We start from the raw sequence: 16,974 nt of genomic DNA, 5'->3' as shown, positions 1-16,974 counted from the left end.
AAAAATCTCCAATAAGAAAGATTCCACAGCCTCTCTAGGCAATTTATTCCAGTGCTTAACTACCCTGACAGTTAGTAAGTTTTTCCTAATGTTCAACCTAAACCACCCTTGCTGCAGTTGAAGCCCATTGCTTCTTGTCCTATCCTCAGATGTCAACAAGAACAATTTACCTCCCTCCTCCTTTTAACAACCTTTTATGTACTTGATAACTGTTATCATGTCCTTCCTCCATCTTCTTTTCTCCAAACTAAACAAACCCAGCTTTTTAAATGGCTTTGGGTCATGGCATATCTCAGGAGGAAATGAATTCACATCTTTCCGTAACTCAGGGATTGGTTGCTGAAGGGGCGGCTCAAGAGAGGTGGTTATCGCCTATGTCAACACCACATTGTGTTTGCTTGACCATCTGGGACTCATTGTAAACACTGGAAAGTTAACCTTGGCTCTCACTCAAAAAATCAAGTTCCTTGGAGCCCTGTTAGATTCCATAAGGACGAGACAATTCCTGCCAGCCGACTGCTTCCAGGCAATTTACAACTCTGCCTCAGACTGCAAACTCAGCTCACAACGACAGTCCGGATGTGTCTTAGCCTGCTGGGGCACATGTCCCCTAGTAAGAAGGGGGTCCAGTTTGCCAGGCTTCGCCTTCAGCCTCTTCAAATGTGGCTCAGGACAGTGTACCGCCTTGCCCTGTATTCTCTGGACAGATTAGTTCGCCTTCCCCCACTAGTCCTAGACTCCTTACACTGGTGAGTGTTCCCATGTAATGTGTGCCAAGGGAGCCCTTTTGCTCGGCCCTCTCCAACAAAGTCAGTGGTTACTGACGCTTCCCTTCTTGGGGTGGGGGGGCACCTGGACTTGCTGAGGGTGCAGGGTCTAGGATCAGAACAGGAATCCTTACTCCATAGCAACATGCTGGAGCTTCGGGCCATTCACTGCACATGTCATGCCTTCCAGGACTGTATCAGGCACTCAGTAGTTCACATATTATGTTGCAGTGGCATTGTCTGTGCGTAGGTGAATAAACAATGGGGGCGCACATTCCAGGTTACTCTGCCTAGAGGTGATCAACTGTGGCAGTTCTTCATCAAAGAAGACATCACTGTGGTAGCACTTGCCCATGGCGCAAAATCATCCTGCGGACCATGTCAGCAAGGTTTTCTTTCTGAGCACCAAGTGGTCTCTGAAGGCCAGTGTCCTCTGGGTCATCTTTGCAATGTGGGGCAACCCTACGATCAGCCTGTTTGTGATGAGGGAAAACAGAAAGTGTTGCCTGTTCTGGGGGGACATTGGTCCAGACTCCCTCTCCAAAGCCTTCAACTGCAGCTGGCAGTCAGCTCTTATGTATGCCTTTCTCCCTACTCTCATCATTCCTCAAGCTCAAGGCGGATCAGGCCAAGCTCATCCTAATTGCTCTAGGGTGGCCAAGGTTTCCAGACCTCTTTGCTTTGTCAGTTCAGTTTCCCATAATGCTTCTTCTCCACCCCAATTTGCTCACTCAAAGCTACGGCCACACCCTCCATCCTGCGGTCAGCTCCCTGCACCTTAGGGTGTGGCTGTTACTTAGCTGAATGAAGAGGAAGAGCAGTGCTCAGGGGTTGGCCAGCAAGCCCTACTCAATAGCAGGAAGTCCTCCACAAGGATATCCTACTTAGTGAAGTGGAAGAGGTTCTTGGTGTGTGGGACCCAAACTGACTGGGGTTTCCATCCAGGACATCTTGGAGTACCTACTAAATCTTCAGAAATTGGGCCTTGCGCTCAGTTCACTGAAATTGCATTTGGCATCAATATCAGCATTTCATCCCCTTATTTAAGGGAAGTCAGTTTTTTCCAATGACATGCTTTCAAGATTTCTGAAAGGGCTTCTCCACTTCCATCCTCCAGATTGGGATCTGGTCCCCCTGTGGGACTTAAACATGATTCTGATGGCTCTGATTGGCCTTCCATTCAAGCCTCTTACATCCTGTCCGCTGCCCCTCCTGTCTCAGAAAACCACATTCTTGATAGCCATCACATCGGCAGGAAGGGTGTGAGAGTTGCAGGCTCTGATGTCTGAGCTGCCTTACACTCAATACTCCAAGCAAAAGGTAACGTTGTGACCACCCTTGAAGTTTTTATCCAGTGTGGTCTCTCCGTTGCATCTGAATCAGGAGGCATATTTATCTGTTTTTTCCCTAAACTACATTCCTCCCCAAAGAAACAGCACCTCCATACTCTGGATGTCTGGCAATGTCTGGCTTTAGACAGGACTAGGCTGTTTGGTGTTTTGCCTTGTCTGTTCATGTCATATGCAGACCACATGAAAGGGCAAGCGGTCTCAGCATAGACCATCTCTAGATAGATAACATCCTGTATTAAGACTGCGTATGACAGAGCTTCAGCTACGCCTCCTCATCAGGTCTCGCTCCACAAGGGCACAAGCGACGTTGATAGTGTTCCTTGGTGATATTTCCAAACTGGACATTTGCAGGGCAGCCACATGGTCCGTAAACATATGTATGGATGACTATTATGCTATTTTACTGTATCTTCCAGAGCAGACCCAGGCATTGCAAGGGTGGTCCTCCGATCCCTATTTCAGAAGACGCCAAGCCCTGCCTCCGGATTGGGATACTACTTGAGTCACCTAAGTGGAATACACATCTGCATCTACTCGAAAAATAAATTACTTTTAGTTCTTTGAGCTGTGATGCAGTCGTGTATTCCACAACCCTCCCTCCTTCCCCTCTGCATAGGAGTCTCCTCTCATGGGATTTCGGTGTGAAGGAACTGGCGGGGGTGAGGGCGGCACTGCCTCATAGCCAGGGGAGGGGCCACGAGGCATGAGCGCCACCCCTCTGAGTATTTTAAGGCAAAAGGCTCTGGCACCCTAGGAGCACAAACACCTAAGTGGAAAACATGTCTGCAACACATCTCAAAGAACCACAGTTACAGTAAGTAACTGTTTCTTTTATTCTGTGGCAAAGGAAAATACTAGATTCCCTTCTTTGTCTTGCAAAAAAGGAAGACTTAGGAGAGTTCACATTTATAGTGTGACCATGATATACTGAATGGCAGTTAAATGAAACTCTTGGCTAAAAAGAGTTAAGTTATGCTCCTGAAGATTGTGCTTTGCTGGCTTGTGCTTCAAAACTGCCCTCTGGGAAAAGACATGTCTTATTACTCGCCTTGTGGGCAGGTGGCGTATGTGCGCATTTAGTGCAAGCCTCTCCTGGCCCTCAGAGACGGAGCATGGGCTGTTGAGACCAGGGTGGCCGAACGGGAGGAGCGAAGGGAGACAGACAGGTACATAGATGAGACTTTCCAGGGCATAGTAGAGCGGATCCCACCCCCAGTCTGACAGCCTGTACCTATTGGGCTTCAGGAAGTGGCTTACGCCCGCCCACTGCTAAAGGGTCCCCCCCCAGCCTAAGGGGAGGATCCACAGGGCCTGAAACTCAAATAATTACGGGGGACAACTAATGTAAAAACAGGGACAGGAGTGCAGTCACAGGGTCAAAAGAAGGGAACCTGACGGGGACACCGAGCAGAGAACCCCGGACAGCGCCCACTGCTCCTCAAAGGCGTCAAGGGAGCCAGTGGACACCGCCCAGAGGGACTCTGCCCAGATACGTGAACAGACAGAGGATCGGAAACAGGCCCCACAGTCACAGGAACCTCCATCAGTCAACTTCCTCTCCCTGGTTTTATAGATGGCCTGTTTAGACAGGGCCAAGAGGAAGTTGACCAGGAGGTCCCGTGACTTTGTGGGGCCACGGATAGGGAGTGCATAAATGAGAAGGTGAGGGGAAAAGTGTAACCAAAAATGTAACATAATGTCACCACATCATTCTGGTTTTCGTTGGCTTTAGAATGTTTTGACAGCATTCTCACTTCTGCTTTCTGGGTCTGTATTGTCCAAAGCCTCTCCACAAAACTACCTGGTGTTTGGCAAGATAACTCACTGTCTTTAGTGTATATCAAACTTAGACTGCAAACTGTACTGTCCTGGCTGGTCCCAGGCAGCATTCTCTAAGGCAGCGGTTCTCAAACATTTTAATGGGGTCGCTAGGGCTGGCATTAAACTTGCTGGGGTCTGGGCCCAAAGCTGAAGCCCGAGCCCCACTGCCTGGGGCTGAAGCCCTTTGGCTTTGGGCCCCCATTGCCCAGGGCAGCAGGGCTCGGGTGGGCTCAGGCTTCGCTCCCCCTTCCCCCCCACCTCCTGGGGTCATGTAGTAATTTTTGTTGTCAGAAGGGGGTCGTGGTGCAATGAAATTTGAGAACCACTGCTCTAAGGCTTCAAAATCTGTATTTCAGAGATGGGGAATCCAAGGCATAGACTTCAAAGCCTATTAAGTAAGGTTTCCACATTTTCCAAAAGATTCAGGTGTTCTCAGAGACATTTTGATATTCAGCGTTGTTTTGTATTTCATATGCTATTATTTTTGCGCTTCCTTATCAGTTATTTGTGTCGTTCATTTTGTTTTATGGATGAACAGTCAGCTTTGACCAACTGATGCCTTGGTTTGCATGAAAAAATCATTTAGTTTTGCTTTGCCAATTCCTCAGAATCTACTCTGACATCTTCTAAGGTCATTGCCAAACAGAAAGCGGTTATTACCTCAGTTTCTTCTGTTGCAAAGCAATTTCAGAATTAATCTGCATTTGAGAACTTCACTCTCTTCTAGTTGCCATTTACATCATCAGAATGCCTTGACCTAGGATGGCATGTTTCAGAGTAGCAGCCGTGTTAGTCTGTATCCGCAAAAAGAAGAACAGGAGTACTTGTGGCACCTTAGAGACTAACAAATTTATTAGAGCATAAGCTTTCGTGGACTACAGCCCACTTCTTCGGATGCATAGGATGGCATGTTTGTTTTGCCAGCACTGACAATCAGACTTGATTTTACTGAATGTTTACATCCCTGCAACCTTTTTTGACACATTGGGACACCAAGTTATTCAGAAACTGATTGACCATGACATAACCAAGATGCTATGCTACAAGACAGGGATGGTCTGCAATACTTAGTCCTGCCATGAGTGCAGGAGACTGGACTAGATGATCTCTCGAGGTCTCTTCCAGTCCTACAATTCTATGATTCTAAGTAGAGGCCACAGCCAGCGTGCTGAAAATGTAGAGTGGCATAAGCACCTTAAACAGTTTTAAAGGCCTTTGGCAGTTTGAACCACTTTAAAGTCTTCTAAGGGTTAAGCCTAAATTGCTTTAAGATTTTAAAGTCGGTTGAGGCTTAAGCTTCTCTGAGGATGTAAAGATTGCCCCTCAGTCCCTTGCCAGTATGAAGAGCCATCCATGGTAGCGCTGATGTTTTCCCCCTTAGCAAGGGAGTGAAGAAGAGCTAGCTCCAGTCTAATTTTCCTACTGGGTGATTGAAGAAATTAAATCACGTTTCAGCTATATCCTCTGCTACTTGCGGGAGTTGTACTTGTAGATATATTTAATTTTTTCAGCACCTATCTATAGGGGTGGCAGTTTAACATCCTTAAAACAATTTTGCAACAATATAAAATCTACAAAATACTCGATAATTGAACCTGACCACACAATAATATCCATCTCATTCATCACACTATATGTATCATATTCTTCAGGTCCCCTCTTTGACCTGCTTCCCAAATGCCAATGGGAAAAAATGGGCTTTGTGGCATGTCTAGGTGGTAACAAATCCCAGCTCTGGCAAACTTAGGTGCGGGAGTGAATTCTACAGCCAGAATGCTCATGGAGAACATCCGTTGATCAGCATCTTCCCTTTTAAATCAAGCAGGCTTTAATCTGAACATGTCTGCTGATTCCTTTTTGTCACACCTACTACCTGAGCCACTTGGGAGCTAACAATACTCTAAAAGGCAAAGTTGTGTTGCAAATAGTGGACATGCTCCCTCTGTCAAGTATCCCATATAACTTTCACTATTGTATTTTGATACTCCCCACAGCTGACCCAACATCACTTCTTTCTTGTCTGGTTTGTGTCAGCTAGCCTTCATCTAGCCAGGGCTTCTCAAACTGGGGGTCGGGACCCCTCGGGGGGTCACACAGTTACTACATGGGGGGTCGCGAGTTGTCAGCCTCCACCCCAAACCCCGCTTTGCCTCCAGCGTTTATAATGGTGTTAAATATATAAAAAAGTCGTTTTAATTTATAAGGTGGGGGGTCGCACTCAGAGGCTTGCTATGTGAAAGGGGTCACCGGTACAAAAGTTTGAGAACCACTGATCTAGTCCCTATTTCAGAGACATGAAATCATCCATTCCCCACCACAGAGCCTGAACAGAGAAGAAAGAGACATGGAGCTGTGTATTGTTGTCATGCTAAATATATCACAGCCCTATTTTCTTACTAGCCTTCCACTGATCTGATTGTCACCCCTCCTATTCAGGGTGAACAAGTAGGCTGTTGTACCACCCCTTGTGAGAATCCTTGGAGCAAATGAGCAGTTGCCCAAAACTACTGTGTGGGATCTGTAAGAAAGGAGCAAAGCCAGTTGAGTGACTCATCCACTCTTCCTACAATTTGCAGATGTCGGCAACATCTTGTGATCACTGGTTACATAAGCTTCTCGTGGATTTAAAAGAATCAGCAACAGAATCCATAGTTAGAATTTCATCACCCAGTAGAGCTCTTGATCATACCAGGCCTGAAATGCGCAGACTCCAGAAATGACCATGGGTTGTCCTGCCATAACTTTTTCAATAGCTTTTCAGAGAGAGAGAAATAGACATAAACTGATAGCAAGATTGTCATGTCAGGCGATGGTTCTTGTGCAGCTTCACCACACTTTCTTTAGGGATAGTTGTCATCCTGTATTTGCAAATTATGTACAACTTTGCACCAAGTTCTGGAGTAATCAAAAAGCTGTGGTTATTTTCATATTTTAATAGCGAACCTAAAAAAAGCTCATGGTGAACTTGTATCCCCACGAAGCACATAGTGGGTTTGTTTTAGAATTTTTTATGGCATCTTTTTGGTGGTGGAAGTGTAAATTATCAAAACGCTTGGGATGATTAAAAATCCTTTTTGTTGTTGATCTCCCCATGCCTAAAAAACTGACACTGCTTTTTCTACGTTATGCAGAACATACTCTAACTTTGTCTTTATTTTCTAACAGAAGTACAAAAACTGTCTGTCGCTGAACTAAATGAACTACTAGAAGAAATTGAGACTGCCATTAAGGATTATTCTGAGGAGCTGGTACAGCAGTTGGCTCTAAGGGATGAGCTGGAGTTTGAAAAGGAAGTGAAAAATAGCTTCATTTCTGTCCTCATCGAAGTACAAAACAAACAGAGAGAACACAAAGAAACAGTGAAGAAGAAGAAAAAGCTGAAAAATGGTAGTCCTCAGAATGGCAAACAAGAAAGAGGTCATATGCCTGGAACAGTAAGAGAGTCTTTGTGATACTTATATAGAGATACATGCAGAATTCTGGGGTTTTTAAGTGTTATTCATAGTGTACATTTATCCAATAAGGAAGTAGTAATAAATACCTCTGACACCTAGTAAATGATGTAAATTTTCCCCTTACCTTCAAGCATAGGCAATGCCTAGCTCTTTCCCTCGAGACTTAGGAACCATGAAAAGGAAAGTATCAGACTTTTAGCTTTTTCCCAGCTTCTGAGCAGCAACTTTATCACTTACACTCTGGCTCAAAATCAGTTGTGCATTGCTCATCAGAGAGGTGTACATGCCTCATGATTTTGACTGTGTAGGCAGTAAAACACATATCCCTGCTAGACATGCAGGAAGTACAGTACTGTCATTGATATAGCTGTACAAATCTTAATTAATCTGATGGAGTCTAGCTTGCAAAATTTATGAATAGTGAAATATAGACCTCATGCTGGTTCCACTGAAGTCGGTGGCAAAGTTCCTGTTAACTGATATGAGAGTAGGATTGGGCTTAAAGTTTAATATCCAAAGACAGATAAATTTGGTTTGCTCTCTATAAACTATGCGATCAACCAAAGGAAAAAAGTCTGACAGGATTAAAATAACAGGAGTTGGAGATGGAAAAGACCTATTACGTCATCCAGTCTAGATTCCTCCCAATGCAATTGTTTTCTTTACAGTATTCTTTTTGAACACTTTGTCCAGTTTAGTGTTAAAAGATCCAATTTTAGATCACTGTATTGCCACTGTTATGTGATCCAAACAGAAATTTCACATTACTTCATTATTTTAATTTTTTGGGAGCTAATATACAGGTAATACTGATGTTTTGTATACTCCTTATAGTTTGTTTAAATCAGAATACAGTGTATGGTTTATCTCTGCAAACTTTAAATAGACAGTAGAATGTAACCTTGTGGTTAATTGTGATGGTTCCTGTCATGCATTCTAGTGTTTATACCTAAATAATTCTCTTTATTTCTGTAACTCATTCCACTGGGAAAGAAAAGGTGCATACCCATTTCACATTGTGATGTTATCAAACTGATATGATGACGGAAGAAGTACGGTTAACCCCTGTACTTGTTAGAAGTTGTGCATAATACTATTCGTTAATGAGAGAGGAGGAAGGAGAACATAAGAAATATTCTTCAGTTGTTTAGCCTACCATAAAATAATGGAAATTGAATGTAAATGGTGGTAGTATAATTTTTTAGTAGAAAGCGTTTGCTGTCAGATCAAAAATTACTGTATATATGAAAGTTGTTAAGCAAAACTGCCACTTAAGGTATGCTCAGACAGTTTACAGGATCATGTAAAAATCACACTTTTATTTGATTCAAAACAAGGCAAGTAACACCTACCCCGAGGAACCTAGACTGTTCAACAAACTTTTTTTTGTTTTGTTTTTTGTTAATTCTGAAAATGCTAAATAGGAATATTACTTTTTCTGCTGGGTTTACAGTGTAAGTAGTAGCAAATCTAAGTATACCAGGTAACAGAAAATACACTCAATAATAGATTAGAGAATATTTTTTAAAAATTAATATACTGATATGGTGCCTGTGATGAGGCAGCTAAGCAACCTACATTAAAATTTAAGATTAACCTGCCAAAATGTATATCTAAATCAAACCAAATTTTCTTCTTGCCATTTACAAACCAGATGAAAGGGATTAATTCCCAGTGAATATAGTGAAAGCCAGTAAGAAGTCAGTATTGATTAAGCTACTACTGCAGTTACTACATCCTTGCAAAAGCAGAGGAAAAACAGTAGGAGTGTGATGTTATTCCCAAACAGTGACAACAAGGAGTCTGGTGGCACCTTAAAGACTAACAGATTTATTTGGGCATAAGCTTTCGTGGGTAAAAACTCACTTCTTCAGATGCATAGAGTGAAAGTTACAGATGCAGTCATTATATACTGACACATGGAGAGCAAGGAGTTACTTCACAAGTGGAGAACCAGTGTTGACAGTGGATGTAGTCCACTCCCAGTAATAGATGAGGAGGTGTCAATTCATTTGCAAATGAATTTTAGTTCTGCTGTTTCTCTTTGAGACCACAGAAACACCAACCCAGGAACCAGTTCGTGTAGCAAACCTCGTTATCTACTCTGTCCCCATATCTACTCTGGCGACATCATTGGAGGACCCAACCACATCAGCCACACCATCAAGGGCTCATTCACCTGCACATCCACTAATGTTATATATGCCATCATGTGCCAGCAATGCCCCTCTGCCATGTACATTGGCCAAACCAGACAGTCCCTCCGCAAAAGAATAAATCGGACATCAGGAATGGTAACATACATAAGCCAGTAAGTGAACACTTCAGTCTCCCTGTTCATTCTATTACAGATTTAAAAGTCACTATCATTGAACAAAAAAACTTCAGAAACAGCCTTCAAAGAGAAACAGCAGAACTAAAATTCATTTGCAAATTTAACACCATTAATCTGGGCGTGAATAGGGACTGGGAGTGGCTGGCTCATTACAGAAGCAGCTTTTCCTCTCCTGGAATTGACACCTCCTCATCTATTATTGGGAGTGGACTACATCCACCCTGATTGAATTGTCCCTGTCAACACTGGTTCTCCACTTGGGAAGTAACTCCCTGCTCTCCATGTGTCAGTATATAATGCCTGCATCTGTAACTTTCACTCTATGCATCTGAAGAAGTGAGGTTTTTACCCACGAAAGCTTATGCCCAAATAAATCTGTTAGTCTTTAAGGTGCCACCAGACTCCTTGTTGTTTTTGTAGATACAGACTAACACTGCTACCCCCGATGTTTGGGAATAGTTGACAAATGCAGACTTTTTTTATATGGCAACCCTCTTCAAAGAATAGGAGCGAAAAGAGGGTTACAAACAGAAAAGAGAACAAGGTTGAGGGTGCTGAAAATAATGGGACTTGTATTATGCCATTGACTGAAAATTGTCTGGCCTTCACTGTGTACAAGGACAGAAAGCAATTGTAACTACTGGGAAGGTTCATAGGGTTCAACTGCTTTACTACTTAGATCATAGATTATGAAGGGTTTTATATCACAATAATGTTAGCCACTGTAAAGAAGAACAGGATAAATAATAATGTTGGCGCACTGACCCTTTAACCGAACACAAATTTAAAGCAGCACGCTTGTAAACTCTGTTTGCATTGAGTAAGGGATTCACCTTCCATCAAGGGATATATATTAATTTTTCATTGAGTAGTAAACTATTTCAGAGGCAACCAGCATAAGTGAGTATATATTTTGTAGCCTTCCTTGAAGGAAGTTAGATATCTAGATCCACTATTCTGGGTTTTATCCTCAGGAATGAGATTCAGCAGCTGAACAGCAAATAAATTATTTGGATACCTCCCAAGAATCAATCTTGTGACCTCTGGGTCCACTGTGTACCATCTTGGCGCTAATTCTCAGATCCCTTTCTTCCCAGGGGATATGGAACTGGGATATTCAGTCACACGTCTCCTGTTGCTTTTAAGTGATATGAATTGTGATGTGTGATATTAGTACGTGGTCTCTCTTTTCTTCAAACAATTATTTTATTTGACTAAACAAGATACTCTAATTCTGAAACAGCTTAATTTAAAAATATTGAAAAGTGGTAGTTCTTAAGCTTTGTTGTACTGACAAGCATGGGACTGTATGTGCATACTGAACGCTCAGTTGCCTGTCTACATTTTTAGACCTTATAAGTGTCTTATTTAGGATTCAGCTAACATATGAGATGAATGTGGGGCAGTTCACATCTTTCTTGACGTTCTTGTTTCAGTTCTAGAAAGAGTTACTTAAGTTTGAATTGAGAAGACTGTCTTCCAAGCATAAAGGATAGATTTTTTTTTTTTTTTTTTTTATGAAACCTTGGACTGTCTAGAATCTGAATATCTGCAGATTTACCAAAATAAGTTATAATTAATATAAATACTGTTATCAGCATATCTATATCCACTTTAAGGGTTGCACAGATTTTAACTATATCCGTATCTAAACAAGTATAGTTAAATCAGTACAAAAATTGTGTAGACAAACCCTTAGAGGAGAATAGCTGAAGCTAAAGGGAAAGAATTGCTTGTCTTTGTGACATAAGCAAGACCGATCAGAGGGTGAACATTATCATTGTTTTTAAGCAAGGGTATTAAGAGAATTGTATGTAAATGACTAAAATTTGAAAGACTATACCAAACATAATTAAAAGTCACTCTCTTTATACACCAGTAAATTTAGGAAAACTCTAATCTCAAAAAGAAACAGCATGTGTAAGGAATAAATTCCTTGTATAAAATAGGTTTAGCTTGTTTTTACTGAGTGATATTGGAAATTCAGTTAAAAGCTTATAGAAAATGCACTCCTTATTGTTTTTTTTTATCATGGGATAGCAAAAGGTGATATTTTAAATTCTCTTTTATAAAGAGAAAAATAATGACATGGGGTGGCTCAAACTATTCAATTTTGGAGTTTCAAATAAATGGATTTGAGACTTCTACATGTAGGTATGCAGCCCCTGATATAGGACATTTTCAAACTAGGTTGCCTAAAGTTAGGCTCCTAAATACATATTTAGACATCTAAGTAGAATTGGCCTGCTTTTTCAGAGCTGTTGAGGAACCCCAGATTCCATTGATGGTAATGAAGATTGCAGGAGTTAATCACCTTTGAAAAACCTACTTCGGTTGAGATGTTTAAATATAGATTGTTACATATGTCCAGGATCCTAGGCCTAGGTTTAAATGGTTACATAAAGTTAATCACGTAACTTTTTTTTATAGGCAGCTAAACAAATAGGTCAGTTTTCAAAAGTGTATTTTCAAATTGCAAGTTCAAGCAATTTTGTGTGGAAAGCAAAGAAGTGTCTACTATTGTTAAAACGCAAAAGTCTTCAGTAGTGCAATGGTATTTTATATGTAAAGACAAAAACTGGAAATATTAAGTCTCTCTTACTGTAGCAAGAATAATTCCATTGCAGATGTGTTTGAAACCAAATATTTAACAAGATTAGTAATCAAATATTCTAATTCCCATTTTGCCCTTTACTTACAGATAGACTTTGGGCAAATCATTTTGCTCTTTGTTTACTTGAACTGTAAAATGAATATAAAGTTTTTTTTTTAACCTACTTAACAAAAGTACTGTGAAGATTAGTTTAATGTTCATTCAGGACTTTGAAGATTGTGATGTTCTGGGGTTCACCCAGGCTCAGTCACCATCTGCCATGTAATCCTGGGTTCATTGTGAGTGTGTAGCTTTGATCTAGGTTAGGGCTCTGACCCCAGCAGCCCACAAGCCTCACCCTAGCTTTGCCCAACCTGATTGCTCCTGGCAAGCTGACCATAGTACCCTTTTAGTCCTATATTTGTCCCAAAATCGTCCTACTGCAGAGACCAGTATATCTCACTCGACCCTGCCAGAGAAATGATAGGTTCACTGTCTTTACAGAGACAGTAAAACACTCCAACCTATTAGCTTTCTAGAAGCACACACTTTACTGAAGTACACAACATTGATGATTTATAATGAAAGAAAACAAGTTTATTACAAACAAGCCATGGGTTAAGTGATACCAGATAAAAGGGATAAAGGTAGAAATGGTTACAAGAAAATAAAAGTGAAACCACACATCTAAAAGACTAATACTTAATGTAGCATGATGCAGTCTTTGTTCAAGATGGTTTCTCTCACCCACAGTCTCCTTTTCAGCTTTTACTGGCCGGGCTGGCCAGGACCCATCATGGAGATCAAATGGCTTAGGGTGAAGGATAAAGTTGGAGTCTGTCTCTGTTCCTTACATCTCCAAAGGGATGTCTTCCAAGTCAGGAAGCCCTTCTGGGGATTCAATCTCCTGTGTTTTTCTGGGGTGAATGAGCCATATTAATTCAATGTCTCTCGAGTTCAGGATCAAGATAACCCCCACCAGTTTAGCTCGATGGCTTTGTTTACTGCCAGTATGTATACTGAGGTAAACCCACATTTCTTTGTCTATGACAGGCATGTTTATCACTTTCACCTAGGCTAAGCTGTCTGGTCTCAAACATTTTTAGTAACATCAGACAAAGGGAATTCATAACCTCACATATGAGGTTAACACATGGATTTCACAATTATATTAATAACCAGCGTGTTATTAACTTTCATATGATACCTCATGACGTATTTTGTACAAATATTATTGCAGTAGTCTGTATGGTATGGATACAGGGGTGCATAGAATCACAAAAATATTTTAGTATCTTCCAAGAAAGCGCATTAAGGTGCCTTTGAGAGCCTTCACTTTTTCATTTCCTGAATTTTGTGTGTTAAATTTACAAACTTAACATTGTATTAACATAGCATTTAATTCTTCCTTTAAAAAAATTAAACGCAGGGAAATGTACACATGTAACATTATATTTATATAAAATCACAGCTCTCTACGAATATCCTGGGGTTACTTACTTTTTAGTTTGTCAGCTTCTGAATTTCATGTGTGAGACTGACTCTCAGAAGTGTGGATCTGTTAAACTTCTTTCCTTGAGTAAACAAGAGTGGAATGAAAATAACAAAAGGACAGATTTGGTAGGATACATTTTGATTATTTTTACTTGGCTTCCACATGTTTCTAATGGAGCTTGAAATTAATATAGCTGCTTTAGTTAACTAACTGTGCATTTTTTATATCAGCATAATTATGGGAATACAGTTAATTATTACTGTGGTTAATTGTTGCTGTTATTGTAGCAGAGGAAATACAAAAGCATAAAATTCTTAGAATAATGTAAAAGTAATTTTTATAAAACATTTTTAATTGGTAGTATATACTCCATCGGACTTCATAAAAATATTAAATGTCAGCAGTGTACCTTTAAATATGATAGTGTTTGAATAATAACTTTTTAAGAGGGGCTGTCTCTGAAATAAACTTTGAAGATCTTTATCAGCCTATTTACAGTATTTCAGATACTCTTAATATATTTTAAAATCTTAGTTCTTATTTAAAAAATGTTAAATCTAGACTAAGTGGATGTACTTATGTATAAACATGTGGTCTGCCATATAAAGTTTTTTGCCTCTGACTCTGTGCAAAAAATTTTATGAAATCAGGTCAGTTTTTTTTAATTTATATGGTTGTTCATATTTATTAATCATAAACCCCTCTGTAAAAGCTTTCTTCTGCATATGATCAGCAAACAGACATGTTAAAATATATTGTAACACATTCTAACAGCTTGTCTCTGGCATTCATCTTACTTACGTTGTCTGGGTAAATGCTCACTAATAGTCTTTGAACTTGTTTCTCTGTCCCCTTCTTTTTCTGCCATGTTTTTGCTATCTTTAGCGCTTCAGCATGGAAGGGATCTCAAATGTCATTCAGAATGGCTTCCGCCACACGTTTGGAAACTCGGGTGGAGAGAAACAGGTGCTGGGTTATCCTCTCACTTTTCCTCATTCTTCGCTTGCTACTATTGTAGAAATCAAGGTCTTGAAAGCTGGCAACTAAAGCATATTTAGTGCTCAGATTGAAAAAATAACTGCTGTATGCTCACAACATCCTCTCCTGCTTTCAGAGTGGCTGTAGGCCTATAGTGTCTTTTTCTCTCCTCAGTGAGTAAAGACCACTCAAGTCTTGATGTGCATGACATAATGCACTGAAATAACAGCCTCCTCCAAGGCTTTATTTCACATCCCAAAAAAAAAAAAACAATTAGCATAATGCATGCTTGAAATGTATTGCATGTATATAAAACCCACTTTAGAAAGATACATCAAATTAGAAATGTCACTCCAGTCTTAAGCCTTAAGGAGGTAGGTAACATATAGTAAGGAAAATAAAGAAGAAGCAAACCCCAATATTCAGAGCCCATTCTTCTGAGTAACAGAATTGCATCTACAAAATTGCATGTATATCTTTACACCTTTGACAATTGCATTATGTTAAAAGCAGCCAGTTGTATGGAATACAAATATTCTTGATACAATAATATATCCAAAGGTAAGTTTGTATTTTTATTGATTTAAACATTAATAAAGAAAATACATGGCATAGAATACCACTATTTAGGATAATGGTTAATATATCATGTCATTTGTTAAATATAGAACTTTTATCCTTATTTCAAAGTAGTATTTAATTACCATATTTTAATTTAGATTCTGAACTGTAATGGTACAAAAATTGTTTCTGTGTAATATCTTTAGTATAGTACTTATGATATTGATAAACAGCAAGATTCTTAAAATGTAGTCAACTTGAGAGTGTGACCCAGTGGTGCTTGGGGCAGCCCTCACTGGAAATGGCAAGGTCAGGGCAGGCTGCAAAAGGGAGAGCAAATCTTCCCAAGACTGGTGGGTAACACTGCAGTTTAAACTCCCCAACCAGTCACAAACTGTGTTTCTAATCCCCCATTCTGGTTATCAAGAAGAAGAAGAAAAAATCACAAAGCTCCCTTTGTTTCTGTCCAGTCTCTGACTCCCAATCAGCACCTAGGTCCAGTACAGTGAGAAGTTATTTTAAAACTCTACTCGCATATACAAAATGTTCTTCTGACTCCAAAGGCTCAGCCATATTACCAGGTCAGTATAGGTTTGGATCTTATCCAAAATACCACGCTGCCAGCCAATCCTTTAGTATCTAAAACTAAAGGTTTATTATAAAGAAAAAGAACAAGAAGAGAGATGTTAAATGGTAAAATAGTCACATACATACAAAGCCTTCAAAGTCCATATATCAGGATCCTTGCAGTATTGGTGAGTTTACTGGCTTGAAAGGCCCTCTGGAATACATCCACAGCTTGGATTGGTCATTCAGTCCTTTATTCAGAGCTTCAGGTTGTAGCAAAGTTCCTCCAGAGTTGAAGACAAAATGGAGAAGATGCAGGTGCCTTTTATATTGTTTTTGCCATGCGGCCTGTGCTTCCTTTGTTTCAAACAGAAGTTGCCCAGCACATGGCCTGAAAGCCTTAGAGTTCTGTCCATAGGCATGCCCCTGCATGCCTTGCTGAGTTATAAGGTGTATCTGCCTTCTCTCAATGGGTCACCTGTATAGCTGATGGTCTTAATGGTCCATCAAGCAGACTAGGCGGAGCTGATGCCCAAACTGTCTGGGGGTGTCCCCCAGAAGCATAGCCCAAGTTTGAAATGCAGACAGACATACATATCTATAATTCATAATACAAAGGTGATACAAACACATAAATGAGATTATCATATCTGGCAAATTATAACATTTTTGTAGATACCTTACATGGCCTATCTGGCAAAATTCATTACAGTTTTACAATTTGATTTTCATAATATCCTCAAGTGTCCCCCAGTTTCCATACAGCATCACAGAGGATTTACTTCTCTAGATTATTTCTCAAGAACAACTAATTTAGGGCCCATTCTATCCTTCCGGTGTGAAAGGAAAAAGGCCCAATGTATATGTGGAAGATTGATTTTAGGGAATTTCCTTCCCATTCTCCCTTCAAAGGGGAGGGATACCCAACTAAGCTGTGGTGTCATGGAATCCTGGACTTTGGAGAAATCAGGCTTCAGTGCCATAGAACTTGGTGTACAGACAGCAAGCCGTTCCCTGGTGCTTCCTGTAGTTTACTTTAAACAGCAGCAG

At 40.4% G+C, this 16,974-nt stretch overlaps 1 protein-coding gene across 3 annotated transcripts in view; it reads left to right on the top strand.

Moving 5' to 3' along the window:
- The window catches only part of FEZ2 (fasciculation and elongation protein zeta 2), a 54,732-nt gene that overhangs the window by 13,724 nt on the left and 24,034 nt on the right, over positions 1-16,974 (top strand). For 2 of the 3 annotated variants that reach the window (XM_034764944.1, XM_034764947.1), the window contains exons 5-6: positions 7,106-7,374; positions 14,704-14,784. In XM_034764944.1, coding sequence (XP_034620835.1) covers positions 7,106-7,374; positions 14,704-14,784 — 350 coding nt within the window. The remainder of the gene's footprint in view (positions 1-7,105; positions 7,375-14,703; positions 14,785-16,974) is intronic. The other variant, XM_034764945.1, reaches the window with a different exon arrangement.

This window comes from Trachemys scripta, chromosome 3 (assembly GCF_013100865.1).
Source record: "Trachemys scripta elegans isolate TJP31775 chromosome 3, CAS_Tse_1.0, whole genome shotgun sequence".
Classification (NCBI taxonomy): Eukaryota; Metazoa; Chordata; order Testudines; family Emydidae; genus Trachemys; species Trachemys scripta.
This window is presented reverse-complemented; position numbering and strand designations above follow the sequence as displayed.